Raw genomic sequence first — 19,412 nt, 5'->3', positions numbered from 1 at the left:
CCTCCTTTTGCCCTCAGAACAGCCTCAATTCGTCAGGGCATGGATTCTACAAGGTGTCAAAAGTATTCCACAGGCATGCTGGCCCATGTTGACTTCATTGCTTCCCACAGTTGTATCAAGTTGGCTGGATGTCCTTTGGGTAGTGGACCATTTTTGATACACACAGAAACTGTCGAGTGTGAAAAACCCAACAGCGTTGCAGTCCTTGACACACTCAAACCGGTACGCCTGACACCTACAACCACTGAAACATTTTGTCTTGCCCATTCACCCTCTGAATGGCACACATGCACAATCCATGTCTCAATTGTCTCAAGGCTTAACAAGTGACATCAATAAGGATCATAGCTTTCACCTGGTCAGTCTGTCATTGAAAGTGTTCCAAATGTTTTGTACACGCAGTGTATGAGCAGTCTGTATGTAGCCTGTCTCAATCACTTAAATTCATCAGAAGAAACAATATCAATACATAAAGCTCATATTCACTCTGGCATTCTGCCTCTGGAAAATGTAGATGAGCATAAAGAAAAATATACATGTAGATGGATATTCCAATATGATTTAAGGGAGCTCCTTATTTCCCTTTCCATTGTCTATAAAATACACAAGCACCTTTCTTGTTTTGTTGTCATTACTGAAGCAGAAACAGACAGCCAATACCACAATACACAGTAATCATCATCAAGTAATGGCCCTTCATTTACCAAGCTCACTTCAGACATCCACCATGATATCCTTCACCATAGAATGGCCTTTTCACTCAATTTCTGGAAGGAGGCTTAGTGTGCATGAAATGGTGTCTGTGTAAAGAAACTGTTGTTTCTCATGTCATGCTCCACTCAAAATAATGTGCTTTAGATGTTTTCATAGCAAATGGTAGAGAGATCCGTTTGATATATATCCTTTAAACTAAATACCACAGCACTGGATGGGCTCAGCTGATTATCACATAACCTTTATTTGCAATTTATTACACAGTCTGAGTAACATCATGAAAGAGCACTTGATCGCACCACAAAATATGATTTCCCTACCAACCCATTAAAAAGGCTATAGATTCTAAATCATCCACTCCATGCTGTCACTTCACACTGTGGATAAAGCCTACCTCTCCTGATACCTGCTGGTGATTTGGCAGGAAAAACTGCAAACTATCATATAAAACTGAAATATTTAGTGAACTATAAACGCAAATGTTCTTAGACACACTCTAGTAACCTCAGCTCTATAATAGCATAGAAGATGTTGTTATAGTGTCTATATGCCTCAAAGCAAACTCCATTCAGGGGTCAATTCCTGGGCAGTTGAAAGCACATATTATATTGGACTGGTGCAAGTAACACAGTATAATATGCCAATCTGTGCTTTAATAATCACCTACTATTCTGCATTTTGTTGATATTTCTAATGTTGCTGCTTCCCACATAAAGTCAAATATTGTTCAGACATTGGTGAGAAGGAATCGCTGTTTGAAAAGCACATCTCTAGGCTACCTGCAAAGTGTTCTACCTTGCTCAAGGATGATTCGATTCCCATAGACAGCCTCCTGTGTCAAGCTTCCTGTGTCACTTTATGACACTACTGTTATTGACAGTCTATTGCTTATTCAACGAGTTGTTCAAATCTTTGATTTCCTGCTGCTGGTTCCCTCCAGAGGTCTGTGCCTTCTCCTGGTGTTAGAGTGCCTTCCGTTCATCATGTCATCACAAGAGAACAGAATAACTCATTCAAACGTAATGTAGCTATGTAGTAAGATTCCTGCAAGCCTGAAATTTAATCTGTCTTTACATGGTGCTCCCTGCATAATATAAATGAAATAGACTAAAACATATTATTTTAAACAACATAATAAACCAAAACAAGAAACTGCCGTTATCTACAGCAGTGTTTCCCCCAACAGCACACATTGTTGTTGTAGCCCCAGACAAGCACACCTGATTCAACTTGTCAACTAATCATCAAGTCCTCAATGAGTTGAATCAGGTGTTTTGTCCGCGGCTACAACAAAAATGTGTGCTGTTGAAGTTACTGGAGGACCGGAGTTGGGAAACGCTGACCTACAGTGCTGGACTCGTACACACCTCAAACTCAACCCTGGACATCGAAGCCAGTTCCATTAAATGTTTTCAGGGACTGATTTAGACCTGGGACACCAGGTGTGTGCAATTAATAATCAGGTAGAACAGCAGGCTCCGAACCTCATAGGGTAAGAGTTAAGTAACCCTGTCCTACACGGTTCTCACATGCCATACATTTGTGTTTGATCAAATGTTTTACTGGCCTGTCCTGCAGTCTTTATCCGACAGTGAATTCAACCATTTACACCTCATTTTATTGTACTCTGCTACCAGTACTTTTCGAACAGAGCATGGGTTAGCTACTGATCTTTTTCCCTCTCTCTGTCCAATACCTGTTCTGTCTCAGAAAGGAACCGCTCACCTCTCTGGGATCTCAGAATACAGGGTATCAGGTAGAGTTGGCAACCGTGCTGAAAGTGATTCCCTCCCTGAGCCAAGTCCATATGGGCATCATGACCTTCACTTGTCTTAGTCAACAAACAAGGAAGTGGCACTAGAGTAGGTTCAGCAGTATAGAGGCAGGGCCAAGGCTTTCAGTATGCATTTTCACACTTTATGAAGAGAAATAGAAGAAGGGAAATATATATCCTACATCAGTGTTATTCAAATCCAGGTCTCAAGCTGCTGCTGGTTTTCTTTTCTACATCACAGATAATTGATAGATATTCAGTTTTGTACTCCACAGTATATTCGATTGGTTAGAGAGCCCACTCACCTGGGGTCTGAAACAGTCCCTTATTAAGAGCCTCGATGGGCACGAGGAAAACCAGCAATGCTGCAGAACTTCAAGGCCCATATCCCATGTGCTTCATGGTCTTGCCACTGCAATATTAAACAAAATACACTACATGACCAAAAGTATGTGGAAAAAGCTCTCTAATTCATAGACAGAGGTTTGGATGCAAGGACTGACCATCCATGAGATCAACATGATAGTTTTAACTATGCTTTGAGGCTATATAGTGTTTGTTTACATTTACATTGGTTTACTCCAAGGTTTGTAAACAATCTTATTTTGGGTTCTGATGGGTACAACGGTTAAATTAACTCATGAGGCATTTAAGAATAAATGGGTATATATAATTAATTTATGAGTCCAAAAATGTATGTAGCAACTAAGGATTCCAGATTTAAACTAAACACAGATGGACAAACAATATCATTCAGACAGCTATGGAATTGGGCAGGGGGAACAGCTGCTGCAAAATGTATTATAAATTGATTTTACTCAGACAACCCTTTTCAAACTAGTGGGAACAATGCCTTGGGGAGCTCTCGTCCCATGCATTACTAATGATACTATACCTCATGCCATAAGCAGTCTTCTTTTCCTGAACCCCTATTCTATTCATGCAGTATGATTGTATCATACAGGACAACCCTCCAATCTGTCACAGGTATTGCTTTGCGCCTCTTTGCTCCCTGTTCTCATCCAATTTGCCATTCATTTCCTCTTTGTAGAGAGACGGGCCTTGGTGCATGAGTGCTGTGTGATCTAGAGTGCTTGCATGGAGAGGTGAGAGAATGTTGCTGTATTGCTGAAGGCAGCCAGGATGGGTGGGTGGGTGTGTGTGAAGGAGGATGGGAAGTGTTGATTAGATGTCAGAGAGGAAGACATGCACTATATATACGAAAGTGTGACCCCTTAAAATTAGTGGATTTGGCTATTTCAGCCACACCCGTTGCTGACAGGTGTATAAAATCGAGCACACAGCTATGCAATCTCCATAGACAAACCTTGGCAGTAGAATGGCCTTACTGAAGAGCTGTTATTGTGAAGTGGAAACGTCTAAGAGCAAAAAAAGCTCAGCCATGAAGTGGTAGGCCACTGTTCGTTGGGAGCTTCATAACATGGGTTTCCATGGCCGAGCAGATACACACAAGCCTAAGATCATAATGCACAATGCGAAGCGTCTGTTGGAGTGGTGTAAAGCTCGGCGCCATTGGACTCAGTTGAAACGCATTCTCTGGAGTGACGAATCATGCTTGACTATCTGGTAGTCCGACAGACGAATCTGGGTTTGGTAGGTGACAGGAGAACACTACCTGACCCAATGCATAGTGCCATCTGTAAAGTTTGGTGGAGAGGAATAATGGTCTGGGGCTGTTTGTCATGGCTCGGGCTAGTCCCCTTAGTTCCAGTGAATGGAAATATTAACACTACAGCATTCAATAACATTCTAGATGATTCTGCGCCTCAAATTTTGAGGCAAAAGTTTGGGTAAGGCCCTTTCCTGTTTCAGCATAACAATGCCCCCATGCACAAAGCGAGGTCCATTCAGAAATGGTTTGTTGAGATCGTTGTGGAAGAACTTGACTGGCCTGCACAGAGCCCTTACCTCTACCCCATCAAACACATTTGGGATGAATTGGAACGCCGACTGCGAGCCAGGCCTAATCGCCCAACATCAGTGCCCGACCAATGCTCTTGTGGCTGAATGGAAGCAAGTCCCCGCAGCAATGTTCCAACATCTAGTGGAAAGCCTTCCCAGAAGAGTATAGGCTGTTATAGCAGCAAAGGGGGGACCAACTCCATATTAATTCCCATGATTTTGGAATGAGATGGTTGACGAGCAAGTGTCCACATACATTTGGTCATGTAGTGTAGATCCAGGGAATCATCATCACACACGCACAAACACACACACGCAGTTCCTGGCTTGGCCTCCTGGGACTCCTTATCCGTTTAATGAATCCAAGAAGATGCCCATGTACCTTCCGGTGTCCCTCATTACACCATGATTAAAATGGAGAAACAAATTAATCCTATTCTCATTGACTACCACTAAAAAATAGGCTATTAAATACTCAAAGGTTGGCTGATATAGAATATTTAGTGGGGTAGATTCACAAAACTTCTAAAAGATTCAAAAAGTAGAGATAATTCTCAGTGAGTCACATTTGCCTCATTCCTACCAGATGAATGATTAGACTGTGATGCCCATGTGGCAACACTTCCTCGACAGCAGCCATAGTGTCATCTCTGTGTAGTGACATGGTGGGAACAAGTGATAGAGAGGAGGGGGAAGTTGGCGTGGAGGCATCCTATCCAGAGAGCCAGTTGAGACTAGTGACAGCCAGCCAGCATCGCCCAAAGCGAGACGAATCTCATTTGTAGCATTACCAGGCTCTTTGGTGTGTGAGAGGGCTGAAGAAAAGGCCTGCTTGTGACTGTGACAGTGTGGCTTCCCTACCTCACTTCTCTCTGGCTATAGAGATTTAAAGAGCACTGTTATGGGGTGGATTAGTGGGGGAGATTCGTTACGGTTCCGCTGATCTCAATGTCAGAATGAATGTTCAGAGGTTTAACAAGAATCTAGATTCCAATCTGCACCATATGAAACTTTAGAATAATTTACAATTATAAAACAGGTTGTTTGGATCCAGGATGCTGATTGGTTGATAGCAGGGAGAAATAGCACCACAATCCTCGCATTCTTCGGGTAATGCATGTTAACAGTTCCATTAGAATTATCAATGCGCATCCACTGTCCCACAACCCAGCCAGTTAATTTATTAACTGTACAGAGAAATTGTGAAAGTGATATATATATATATAATTACACAATTATAAGGCTCATCGGGTATGGGGTGCCTTATTATTGTTGTCATTGTTGTGTTTAAGTGTTATTACATTATAAATCTAGTCTATGACCTGAGGTAACTTATTGTTAGTAAATACATGTATAAGTAGCAATAGGAATTCTCTAAGGAACCTATTGAAATTGATCATGTTAAGGAAATATTTTATCATGCCAGTGAACAAATTAACCCCCTGAGGCATATTCATTCCATTTGAAACACTTAAGGTGTTTCAGTATTGAGTGCATTAGAACAGCAGAAATGGTCTCATTATAACCCTTTTGTGTGGTAACAAATTAGATTGAAAACTAAAGTGCAGGATAACTGTTTTATTTATTCTGTTTTAAGAGAGAAGAGCAGGCAGATATCAGGGCTGTCACTGAGACCCAATAGATAGATACAGTCAATAGGCCATATGCAGTAGATCCCAATAATATACAGTATGTCTGAGTTCTAGTGTCAGCTCCCAGTCAAATCTATTCAAAATGAAGAAACATTCCCATGTTTTCTGAGTAAATCAACAGAGTATTGATTTTGTTATCAATCATAAGAAATATGGATGGCATAACTGAATAAACTTCCTCTTTCAGGTTCAGCATGAGGCCTTGTGAAGAACTGAACAGTCAAAGGTAGTTATTCGAAAACAATCATTATTGTTCCAGTCCAGGTATTGTTCAAAAGATCACTTGAACAACACCCTCCTCAGATTAGCAGAACAGGAACAAGAAACAGCTACAGCGTAGCACCTGGAATACCAGAACACATACGGAGCAGAACACTGGACCAAGGTGCCCAGAATTATGCCAATCTAGTCAGAATCACCTGAAGGATCTTACTGCAACAGTGCTGACTTGGCTGTAACGTCTCAGCGATAGCATGGCTGACCCTTACCAGAACAATGTGTACCACCAAGGAGGAGGTGACCCCTACGGCACCTACGGAGAGGGAGGAGACCAGGAGGGCTACGGTTACCAGGGCGAGTCCTACCCTCAGGAGGAGGATGCAGCCAGCGATGCCACGGAGGGCCATGATGACGAGGACCAGATGTACGAGGGGGAGTACCAGGGGATCCCCCACCCTGACGAGGTGAAGGCGGCCCAGAGGGCAGCGAGGGCCAAGGCCAGGCAGGCTCAGGCAGGAGCCACGGAGCTGGAGGAGCTGGCTGAGCAGTATGAGGACATCATGGAGGACTGTGGGCATGGACGGTTCCAGTGGACCCTGTTTATAGTGCTGGGCCTAGCCCTCATGGCTGACGGGGTGGAGTGCTTTGTGGTGGGGTTCGTGCTGCCCAGCGCGGAGAAGGACATGTGCTTATCCAATGGAGAGAAAGGCATGCTAGGTGAGTCATGGCTAAATGCCAACACTTGTTGGAAGACATACAACCCATATTATGTAACACTTGTCTTATAATGTCTTGGTCAATTCATTCTGGGAAAAAGGAATAAGAGGCTGAATTAAGAGTCTGCATTGTAATGGGAAAATAATAATGTTATATCTTCAAAAAGTCTTACTTAAAGTTCTGATACCAAATGAAAGAATTTATCAGAGGACACAATTCAGTCCCTGCATGACATTCTGTGGATATCAGTGCAAACTGTGTAAAATCAAAGCTAATTTGTGGATTGTCTTGGGGACGGTTCCAGCCAATAGCAGCCTTGCAGTCAATACTAGCCGGCAGGTACTTAAGTGCTCCGTAAATTAGAAAAGTTCTCAAATAAGCTAATGGCACATTTGATTTCAAGATGAATCTGGATGCTTTTTATGCTCTACTTTACTTCAATATATTCCTGCTTAGTGAAGCATGGGAAAAATTGATTATCCGTTTCTCCACAGCAAATAACACGAGTTTGGCAACCGGAGCGATCTGCGGCATGCCACCAATCACACTGATTGAGACTATGCAGCATTTTGTAGGCCCATGTCTGAGGGAAATGTGGTTCTCTCTCCATTCCACCTTAACATAAGCAGCTAGCTCTATGCAAAAGTTGCTCTCAGAGACTGCCGTTGAATATTGCAACACAAAAAGGGGGATCCAAATGTTGAAAGTTTTCTACTCAAAGGCTAGATGAAAGTTTACATATCTATAAGAACTGACAGAGATATCAAACTAGACTTGAGAAAATGGGGTTGATAATAGGACTTCTTTGAAGAGTTGGACACATTGTTCTAGTGCAGTGTTGGATTTGAAATTCAGAGTCAGACACCACTTTGAAACCTGTGGGTAGAAGCTGTCCAAGGAGACAAGTATCTGGGATGAGAGGACAGTTTTTTTCTCCCTCTCCACAGCCTTCCCAGCCTCAGCGGCCCAGCAGCCCATCAGGCTGTACTGGTTGATAGTACTGAGTCAGCAGGTGGCTGAGGAGATGAGATCAATAGCCACTCTACTGACCTTGTGTCTAGGATACATACTGTTCGCCTGCTGCTTCACTTCCCTTTGGCTAACTACACTCTGTCAATCACAATCACGAGCAACTTTTATTCACTGCACTGTATATTCTGTAGTCCTCAGATCTCAGACTGACTCACATAGACAAAGTAATTGCCCTTCTGGGATAATTAAAAAAGATATATTATTGAATGAAATTGAATTGAATAAATAGGGTGGAGTCATGTAACTTTTAGGAACTCAGAGGATACAGGATAAGCTGGATCATACACTGAACAATAATATAAAAGCAACATGTAAGGTGTTGGTCCCATGTTTCATGAGCTGAAAAAAAAGATCCCAGAAATTTACCATATGCACAAAAAGCTTATCTCTATCAAATGTTGTGCACAAATTTGTTTACATCCATGTTAGTGAGCATTTCTCCTTTGCCAAGATAACCCATCCAACTGCCAGGTGTGGCATATCAATAAGATGATTAAACAGCATGATCATTACACAGGTGCACCTTGTGCTGGGAACAATAAAATACCACTCTAGAATGTGCAGTTTTGTCATACTGTTGTGTGACAAAGCTGCACATTTTAGAGTAGTATTTTATTGTCCCCAGTACAAGGTGCACTTGTGTAATGATCATGCTGTTTAATCATCTAATGTGTAATGATCAACACAACGCTACAGATGTCTCAAGTTTTGAGGGAGTGTGCAATTGGCATGTTGACTGCAGGAATGTCCACCAGAGCTGTTGCCAGAAAATATAATGCAAATTTCTCTACCATAAGCCTCCTCCAATGGCATTTGAGAGAATTTGGCGGTATGTCCAAATCAAATCAAATTTTATTGGTCACATACATATGGTTAATAGATGTTATTGAGAGTGTAGCGAAATGCTTATGCTTCTAGATCCGACAGTGCAGCGGTATCTAACAGATAATATCTAACAATTCCACAAAAAAACCTAATATTGAACAAATTCCACAACAAAACCTAATAAACACAATCTAGTAAAGGAATGGGATAAGAATATATTGGCATAAAATATATAGATGAGTAGTGACAGAGCGGCTAAGATGCAATAGATATTAAAGAATAGATAGTGTAGTATACAGTATATACAGATGAGATGAGTAATGCAAGATATGTAAACATTCTTAAAGTGGCATTATTAAAGTGACCAGTGTTCCATTTATTAAAGTGGCCAGTGATATCAAGGCTGTAGGTAGGCAGCTGCCTCTCTGTGCTAGTGGTGGCTGTTTAACAATCTGATGGCTTTGAAATAGAAGCTGTTGATCAATCTCTCTGTCCCAGGTTTGATGCACCTGGACTGACCTCGCCTTCTGGATGGAAGCAGGGTGAACAGGCAGTGGCTCGGGTGGTTATTTGTCCTTGATGATCTTTTTTGCCTTCCTGTGACATCGGGTGTTGTAGGTGTCCTGGAGGGCAGGTAGTTTGCCCCCGGTGATGCGTTGTGCAGACCGCACCACCCTCTGAAGAGGCCTGCCGTTGTGGGTGGTGTAGCTGCCGTACCAGACGGTGATAAATTGTGCATGTGTAAAAGTTTAGTGAGGGTTTTCGGTGACAAGCCACATTTTTTCAGCCTCCTGAGGTTGAAGAGATGTTGTTGCGCACTGTCCAGTTCAGTTTGTCGGTGATATGTACACCAAGGAACTTAAAACTTTCCACCTCTCCACTGCTGTCCCGTCAATGTGAATAGAGGGGTGCTCCCTTTCCTGTTTCCTGAAGTCCACAATCATCTCTTTTGTTTTACTGACATTGAGTGAGAGGTTATTTTCCTGACACCACACTCCGAGGGCCCTCACCTCCTCCCTGTAGTCTGTCTTGTTGTTGGGAATCAAGCCTACCACTGTAGTGTCATCTGCAAACTTGATGATTGAGTTGGAGGCGTGCATGGCCACGTAGTCATGGGTGAACAGGGAGTACAGGAGGGGGCTGAGAACGCACCCTTGTGGGGACCCAGTGTTGAGGATCAGCGGAGTGGAGATGTTGTTTCGTACCTTCACCACCTGGGGGGCGGCCCGTCAGGAAGTCCAGGACCCAGTTTCACAGGGTGGTGTCGAGACCCAGGGTCTCAAGCTTGATGATTTGTTTGGTGGGTACTATGGTGTTGAATGCTGATCTGTAGTCAATAAACAGCAGTCTTACATAGGTATTCCTCTTGTCTAGATGGGATAGGGCAGTGTGCAGTGTGATGGCGATTGCATCGTCTGTGGACCTATTGGGGTGGTAAGCAAATTGGAGTGGTTCTAGTGTGACAGGTAGGGTGGAGGTGATATGATCCTTGACTAGTCTCTCAAAGAACTTCATGGTGACAGAAGTGAGTGCTACGGGGCGGTAGTCATTTAGCTCAGTTACCTTAGCTTTCTTGGGAACAGGAACAATGGTGGCCATCTTGAAGCATGTGGGGACAGCAGACTGGGATAGGGATTGATTGAATGTGTCCGTAAACACACCAGCCAGTTGGTCTGCGCATGCTCCGAGGACAGCTAGGGATGCCGTCTGGGCTGGCAGCCTTGCGAGGATTAACACATTTAAATGTTTTACTCACGTCAGCAACGGAGAAGGAGAGCCCTCAATCTTTGTTTGGGGGCCGCGTCGGTGGCACCTTATTGTCCTCAAAGCACGCAAAGAAGTTGTTTAATTTGTCTGGAAGCAAGACGTCGATGTCCGCGACGGGGCTGGTTTTCTTTTTGTAATCCATGATTGTCTGTAGAACCTGTTTGAACCGTTTAATTTCGACTTCACTTTGTCTCTAAAAGGAGGGCAGGCCTCACATCCGGCCTCACAACCGCAGACCATGTGTATGGAGTTGTGTGGGTAAGCGGTTTGCTGATGTCAACGTTGTGAATAGAGTGCCCCATTGTGGCGGTGGGGTTATGATACGGGCAGGCATGAGCTTCGGACAATGAACACAATTGCACTTTATCGATGGCAGTTTGAATGCAGATGATGAGATCCCGAGGCCCTTTGTCGTGACATTCACCCGCCGCCATCACCTCATGTTTCAGCATGATAATGCATGCTCCCATGTCGCAAGGATCTGTACACAATTCTTGGGAGCTGAAAATATCCTAGTTCTTCCATGGCCTGCATACTCACCATGTACAACAGGTGTTCCAGCAACATCGCACAGCCTTTGAAGAGGATTGAGACAACATTCCATAGGCCACAATCAACAGCCTGATCAACTCTATGCGAAAGAGTTGAGTCGCGCTGCATGAGGCAAATGGTGGCAACACCAGATACTGACTGGTTTTCTGATCCACGCCCCTACCTTTTTATTAAGGTATCTGTGACCAACAGATGCATATCTTTATTCCCAGTCATGTGAAATCCATTGAATAGGGCCTAATTTATTTATTTCAATTGACTGATTTCCTTATATGAACTGTAACTCAGTGAAATCTTTGAAACTGTTGCATGTTACGTTTATATTTTTGTTTGGTATACTTATCTTGTGTAACATCTAGATTTAAAAAGAACAAGTTAGCAGCTTTTCTGTTTAAGTGTGGCATGATTACAAATTCAGTCAGGTATCCTATTAGTTATTCACTATCTCATCTTGCCCTAAATGTTGCTCTTTACGGTAATTTAATCTACAGTTTATCCAATGCCCCTCAACATTTTTCATTCCAAATGTACAGAATACACTACAGTTTACTTCAATGGTTTAGATTTTGACTTCCTAACCATTATCAATCAGCCTCAATTGGTCTACTAAAATATGAGATGCCTCTAATTCACACTTTCACTTTGATCACTGCAAACATTCTGACTCAATGGATGTAAACTCTCCAATCAGAAGGCAGAGTGGCAGCACTGTCACTGTTCTACAGGGAGAGGAGGTTGGGGGATTGCTCATTATCTCCATATGTTTATCCATTGACAGCAGGCCCGAGTCTTCGCTCTCAAACCAGTCATCACCCACACCCCCCATGGCATTGCCATCTGCAGTGACATCATGCCACCATGCTAGGCACTGGCACTTGGCACAGCCTGCTGGTGGTAAAATGTGTTCTTTTTGGGAGATTCTTCCCCAGTGATAGAGTTAGGTTGATAGGCTACAGGTAAGCTGAGATGTACAAATAAAGTGCATAGAAAAGTGCTCTTATCTGCAATAGTCAAGCAGGCCACTGATGTACAGTACTTGAATGGGCACATGAATTATATCTACGGTTGGAAATTTACATACACTTAGGTTGGAGTCATTAACTCGTTTTCAACAACTACACAAATTTCTTGTTTCTAATTTTGGCAAGTCGGTTAGGACATCTACTTTGTGCATGACACAAGTAATTTTTCCAACAATTGTTTACAGACAGATTATTTCACTTATAATTCACTGTATCACAATTAAAGTGGGTCAGAAGTTTACATACACTAAGTTGAATGTGCCTTTAAACAGCTAGGAAAATTCCAGAAAATTATGTCATGGCTTTAGAAGCTTCTGATAAGGTAATTGACATAATTTCAGTCAATTAGAGGTGTACCTGTGGGTGTATTTCAAGGCCTACCTTCAAACGCAGTGCCTCTTTGCTTGACATCATGTGAAAATCAAAAGAAATCAGTCAAGACTTCAGAAAAAAAAATGTAGACCTCCACAAGTCTGGTTCATCCTTGGGAGCAATTTCCAAATGCCTGAACGTACCATGTTCATCTGTACAAACAATAGTATGCAAGTATAAACACCATGGGACCATGCAGCCGTCATACCACTCGGGAAGGAGACGTGTTCTGTCTCCTAGAGATGAACGTACTTTGGTGTGAAAAGTGCAAATCAATCCCAGAACAACATCAAAGGACCTTGTGAAGATGCTGGAGGAAACAGATACAAAAGTATCTATATCCACAGTAAAACAAGTCCTATATCGACATAACCTGAAAGGCCCCTCAGCAAGGAAGAAGCCACTGCTCCAAAACCGCCATAAAAAAAGCCAGACTGCGGTTTGCAACTGTACATGGGGACAAAGATCGTACTTTTTGGAGAAATGTCCTCTGGTCCTGATGAAACAAAAATGGAACTGTTTGGTCATAATGACCATCGGTATGTTTGGAGGGAAAAGGGGGCTTGCAATCCGAAGAACACCATCCCAACCGTGAAGCACGGGGGTGGCAGCATCATGTTGTGGGGGTGCTTTGCTGCAGGAGGGACTGGTGCCCTTCACAAAATAGATGGCATCATGAGGCTGGAAAATTATGTGGATATATTGAAGCAACATCTCAAGACATCAGTCAGGAAGTTAAAGATTGGTTGCAAATGGGTCTTCCAAATGGACAATGACCCCAAGCATACTTCCAAAGTTGTGGCAAAATGGCTTAAGGACGACAAAGTCAAGGTATTGGAGTGGCCATCACAAAGCCCTGACCTCAATCCCATAGAAAATTGGTGGGCAGAACTGAAATTGTGTGCGAGCAAAGAGGCCTACAAACCTGACTCAGTTACACCAGCTCTGTCAGGAGGAAAGGGCCAAAATTCACCCAATTTATTGTGGGAAGCTTGTGGAAGGCTACCCACAATGTTTGACCCAAGTTAAACAATTTAAAGGCAATGCTACCCAATACTAATTGAGTGTATGTAAACTTCTGACCCGCTGGGAATGTAATGAAAGAAATAAAAGCTGAAATAATTGATTCTCTCTACTATTATTCTGACATTTCACAGGATTAAATGTCAGGAATTGTGAAAAACTGAGTTTAAATGTATTTGGCTAAGGTGTATGTAAACTTCCGACTTCAACTGTACTTATCTGGGGCTTACATTTACATTTACATTTAAGTCATTTAGCAGACGCTCTTATCCAGAGCGACTTACAAATTGGTGCTTTCACCTTATGACATCCAGTGGAACAGCCACTTTACAATAGTGCATCTAGGTCTTTTAAGGGGGGAAGGATTACTTTATCCTATCCTAGGTATTCCTTAAAGAGGTGGGGTTTCAGGTGTCTCCGGAAGGTGGTGATTGACTCCGCTGTCCTGGCGTCGTGAGGGAGTTTGTTCCACCATTGGGGGGCCAGAGCAGCGAACAGTTTTGACTGGGCTGAGCGGGAACTGTACTTCCTCAGTGGTAGGGAGGCGAGCAGGCCAGAGGTGGATGAACGCAGTGCCCTTGTTTGGGTGTAGGGCCTGATCAGAGCCTGGAGGTAGTGAGGTGCCGTTCCCCTCACAGCTCCGTAGGCAAGCACCATGGTCTTGTAGCGGATGCGAGCTTCAACTGGAAGCCAGTGGAGAGAGCGGAGGAGCGGGGTGACGTGAGAGAACTTGGGAAGGTTGAACACCAGACGGGCTGCGGCGTTCTGGATGAGTTGTAGGGGTTTAATGGCACAGGCAGGGAGCCCAGCCAACAGCGAGTTGCAGTAATCCAGACGGGAGATGACAAGTGCCTGGATTAGGACCTGCGCCGCTTCCTGTGTGAGGCAGGGTCGTACTCTGCGGATGTTGTAGAGCATGAACCTACAGGAACGGGCCACCGCCCTGATGTTATTTGAGAATGACAGGGTGTTGTCCAGGATCACGCCAAGGTTCTTAGCGCTCTGGGACGAGGACACAATGGAGTTGTCAACCGTGATGGCGAGATCATGGAACGGGCAGTCCTTCCCCGGGAGGAAGAGCAGCTCCGTCTTGCCGAGGTTCAGCTTGAGGTGATGATCCGTCATCCACACTGATATGTCTGCCAGACATGCAGAGATGCGATTCGCCACCTGGTCGTCAGAAGGGGGAAAGGAGAAGATTAATTGTGTGTCGTCTGCATAGCAATGATAGGAGAGACCATGTGAGGTTATGACAGAGCCAAGTGACTTGGTGTATAGCGAGAATAGGAGAGGGCCTAGAACAGAGCCCTGGGGGACACCAGTGGTGAGAGCACGTGGTGAGGAGACGGATTCTCGCCACGCCACCTGGTAGGAGCGACCTGTCAGGTAGGACGCAATCCAAGCATGGGCCGCGCCGGAAATGCCCAACTCGGAGAGGGTGGAGAGGAGGATCTGATGGTTCACAGTATCGAAGGCAGCCGATAGGTCTAGAAGGATGAGAGCAGAGGAGAGAGAGTTAGCTTTAGCAGTGCGGAGTGCCTCCGTGATACAGAGAAGAGCAGTCTCAGTTGAATGACTAGTCTTGAAACCTGACTGATTTGGATCAAGAAGGTCATTCTGAGAGAGATAGCGGGAGAGCTGGCCAAGGACGGCACGTTCAAGAGTTTTGGAGAGAAAAGAAAGAAGGGATACTGGTCTGTAGTTGTTGACATCGGAGGGATCGAGTGTAGGTTTTTTTTCCAGAAGGGGTGCAACTCTCGCTCTCTTGAAGACGGGAGGGACGTAGCCAGCGGTCAGGGATGAGTTGATGAGCGAGGTGAGGTAAGGGAGAAGGTCACCGGAAATGGTCTGGAGAAGAGAGGAGGGGATAGGGTCAAGCGGGCAGGTTGTTTGGCGGCCGGCCGTCACAAGACGAGAGATGTCATCTGGAGAGAGAGGGAGAAAGAGGTCAGAGCACAGGGTAGGGCAGTGTGAGCAGAACCAGCGGTGTCGTTTGACTTAGCAAACGAGGATCGGATGTCGTCGACCTTCTTTTCAAAATGGTTGACGAAGTCATCTGCAGAGAGGGAGGAGGGAGGGGAGGAGGATTCAAGAGGGAGGAGAAGGTGGCAAAGAGCTTCCTAGGGTTAGAGGCAGATGCTTGGAATTTAGAGTGGTAGAAAGTGGCTTTAGCAGCAGAGACAGAGGAGGAAAATGTAGAGAGGAGGGAGTGAAAGGATGCCAGGTCTGCAGGGAGGCGAGTTTTCCTCCATTTCCGCTCGGCTGCCCGGAGCCCTGTTCTGTGAGCTCGCAATGAGTCGTCGAGCCACGGAGCGGGAGGGGAGGACCGAGCCGGCCTGGAGGATAGGGGACATAGAGAGTCAAAGGATGCAGAAAGGGAGGAGAGGAGGGTTGAGGAGGCAGGATCAGGAGATAGGTTGGAGAAGGTTTGAGCAGAGGGAAGAGATGATAGGATGGAAGAGGAGAGAGTAGCGGGGGAGAGAGAGCGAAGGTTGGGACGGCGCGATACCATCCGAGTAGGGGCAGTGTGGGAAGTGTTGGATGAGAGCGAGAGGGAAAAGGATACAAGGTAGTGGTCGGAGACTTGGAGGGGAGTTGCAATGAGGTTAGTGGAGGAACAGCATCTAGTAAAGATGAGGTCGAGCGTATTGCCTGCCTTGTGAGTAGGGGGAAGGTGAGAGGGTGAGGTCAAAAGAGGAGAGGAGTGGAAAGAAGGAGGCAGAGAGGAATGAGTCAAAGGTAGACGTGGGGAGGTTAAAGTCGCCCAGAACTGTGAGAGGTGAGCCGTCCTCAGGAAAGGAGCTTATCAAGGCATCAAGCTCATTGATGAACTCTCCGAGGAACCTGGAGGGCGATAAATGATAAGGATGTTAAGCTTGAAAGGGCTGGTAACTGTGACAGCATGGAATTCAAAGGAGGCGATAGACAGATGGGTAAGGGGAGAAAGAGAGAATGACCACTTGGGAGAGATGAGGATCCCGGTGCCACCACCCCGCTGACCAGAAGCTCTCGGGGTGTGCGAGAGCACGTGGGCGGACGAAGAGAGAGCAGTAGGAGTAGCGGTGTTGTCTGTGGTGATCCATGTTTCCGTCAGAGCCAAGAAGTCGAGGGACTGGAGGGAGACATAGGCTGAGATGAACTCTGCCTTGTTGGCCGCAGATCGGCAGTTCCAGAGGCTACCGGAGACCTGGAACTCCACGTGGGTCGTGCGCGCTGGGACCACCAGATTAGGGTGGCTGCGGCCATGCGGTGTGGAGCGTTTGTATGGTCTGTGCAGAGAGGAGAGAACAGGGATAGACAGACACATAGTTGACAGGCTAGAGAAGAGGCTACGCTAATGCAGAGGAGATTGGAATGACAAGTGGACTACACGTCTCGAATGTTCAGAAAGTTAAGCTTACGTAGCAAGAATCTAATTGACTAAAATGATTAAAATGATAGAGTACTGCTGGGGTAGGCTAGCTGCGTTGTTGACACTACCCTAATCAAGTCGTACCGTTGAGTGTGAAGTTTCTACAATGCTGCTTATCGGGAGCTAGCTGGCTAGCTAGCAGTGTTGGTTACGTTACGTTGCGTAGGAGAACGACAATAGCTGGCTAGCTAACCTAGAAAATCGCTCTAGACTACACAATTATCTTTGAAACAAAGACGGCTATGTAGCTAGCTATGTAGCTAGCTACGATCAAACAAATCACACCGTTGGGACTGTAATGAAATGAAGTGAAAAAGTGATACTACCTGTGGAGCGACGCGGAATGCGACCGGAATGCGAAAGTTCTATTCAGTAGACGTTGGCTGGCTATTGGCTAGCTAGGAGTGTCTCCTACGTTAAGGACGACAAAATAGCTGGCTAGCTAACCTCGGTGAATTAAGATAATCACTCTAAGACTACACACTCTAAACTACACAATTATCTTGGATACGAAGACAGCAAAGACAACTATGTAGCTATCTAATACTACACTAATCAAGTCGTTCGGTTGAGTGTGATAGTTACTACAGTGCTACGGTAGCCGGTGAACGTATGCTAGCTGCTAGGCAGATAGGAGGGCGACGAAATACGATAATAACGCAATTATCACTCTAAGACTCCACACTCTAAGCTACACAATTATCTTGGATACGAAGACAGCAAAGACAACTATGTAGCTAGCTATGTAGCTAGCTAACACTACACTAATCAAGACGTTCAGTTGAGTGTGATAGTACTACAGTGCTACGGTAGACGGTGAACGTGTTGGACAGATAGGAGACGACGAAATACGATAATTACGCAATTATCTTTGATACAACGACGACTATGTAGCTAGCTAAGAGGAAATTGCTAAGATTAGACAAATCAGACCGTTGTACTATAATGAAATGTAATGAAATGTAATGAAAAAGTTATACAACCTGCAGACCGAAGCGCGGATGCGACCAGATCGCTCCAACCCGGAAGCACACGCTTAAATTAATAGGCTTTATTACCCAAGGTTAGAAAACACTGTACTTTCTGAGGCAGAAACACATACACCTTCATGATTATATCAAATGTCAGCGTTTAGCATACTTAAACAAAAACATTTTTTTTTTAATGCAAGCATTCATTATATGCTAAAAATAGGTGTTGCAGTCAAGCTTTGAGAGATGGACAAATGCACACATTAAATACTGTTATGTTTCTTTTGAGACAGGTTAAAGTCCTAAAAGTGGTATGACATAGAAATATGATACCTGTTAACTTAAGGCTTCACAAAATACCATTCAAGGCTATTCAATTTGACCAAAAATAAATGTTGTCTGTCGTTACCTTAGAAACGCGATTTTACCTCTCTGACCTATCCTTGAGAATGAGTCCGAATGCAGAGTACAAAAATATATTTACAAATGCACTATCCCCCCCCCCAAAAAAAATATTCGTTTTTTGGGTATTTTCAGTTCAAATATATTGTATTACACCGAGAGATTTCTCAATACTGCCCTAGGACATTGCCCTCCACTGTCTGTCTGTCAGGAGGGATGTACAAGCCTGTCTCCTGGTGGACAACATCAAAGTGGCACCCATGTCCAGATATCCAGTTTAAGCATTGCTGCCGATGCTGTGGTAGTTGTTGAGCATTCAAAAACAACTCTGTATACTGTATGTCATCAAAGGTGTCCCTAAAATACCGTTCTGTGATCCATAAAAGCACACTGCATCACCAGAATGTATGGTCACCTCAACTGTCCTGAGTGGAATCTACCTTCCCCTTTATTCACTGAGTTCAAATCACTAGATACATGTCTGCTAGTGAACTGTACCTGTGCTGGCTACTGACTGTGTCTTGCCTTTCTCTTTCCTGCAGGTTTGATAGTGTTCCTGGGCATGATGGTTGGGGCGTTCATCTGGGGAGGCATGGCAGACAAACTGGGCCGCCGGAAGTGTCTGATCTGGGCACTCACCATCAACTGTGTCTTCGCCTTCTTCTCCTCCTTCGCCCAGGGATATGGCTTCTTTCTCTTCTTTAGGCTCATCTCCGGCATCGGGTAAGAAAGACCCCATCTATTGAGAGAGGGGAAACAAGAGATGAGTTTCTACTTGAAGGAATTAGGGTTGTGACTGGGATGCTATAGGACAAGTGAACATGATCCTTTCGACCTGATAAAATAGACTTTGAACAACGTAACGGTTACAAAGCCACAGCCTCTGAAGAAGCTACATGGAAGAGGCAGTAGTTACTGTAGGACTCGTGCTAGATTACACTTCCTCCCATGTTCAGCACATTCAGAGCTACTCTCCTCCTCCACCTACAACAATGCAGCATTGTGCAATCTCAGAATAGCGTTGTTCCACAGGGA

The 19,412-nt window shown here is 44.5% G+C and overlaps 1 protein-coding gene across 1 annotated transcript in view; it reads left to right on the top strand.

Moving 5' to 3' along the window:
- LOC115109276 (synaptic vesicle glycoprotein 2B-like) overlaps positions 1-19,412 on the top strand; it is a 46,930-nt gene that overhangs the window by 10,378 nt on the left and 17,140 nt on the right. Inside the window, exons 2-3 of the mRNA XM_029634015.2 lie at positions 6,251-6,999; positions 18,920-19,100. Of these exons, the coding sequence (XP_029489875.1) occupies positions 6,537-6,999; positions 18,920-19,100 (644 nt within the window). The 5' untranslated portion in view covers positions 6,251-6,536. The remainder of the gene's footprint in view (positions 1-6,250; positions 7,000-18,919; positions 19,101-19,412) is intronic.

Source organism: Oncorhynchus nerka, linkage group LG25 (assembly GCF_034236695.1).
Source record: "Oncorhynchus nerka isolate Pitt River linkage group LG25, Oner_Uvic_2.0, whole genome shotgun sequence".
Lineage (NCBI taxonomy): Eukaryota > Metazoa > Chordata > Actinopteri > Salmoniformes > Salmonidae > Oncorhynchus > Oncorhynchus nerka.
Note: the sequence above shows the minus strand (reverse complement) of the source record. Positions and strands in the feature narration are given on the sequence as shown.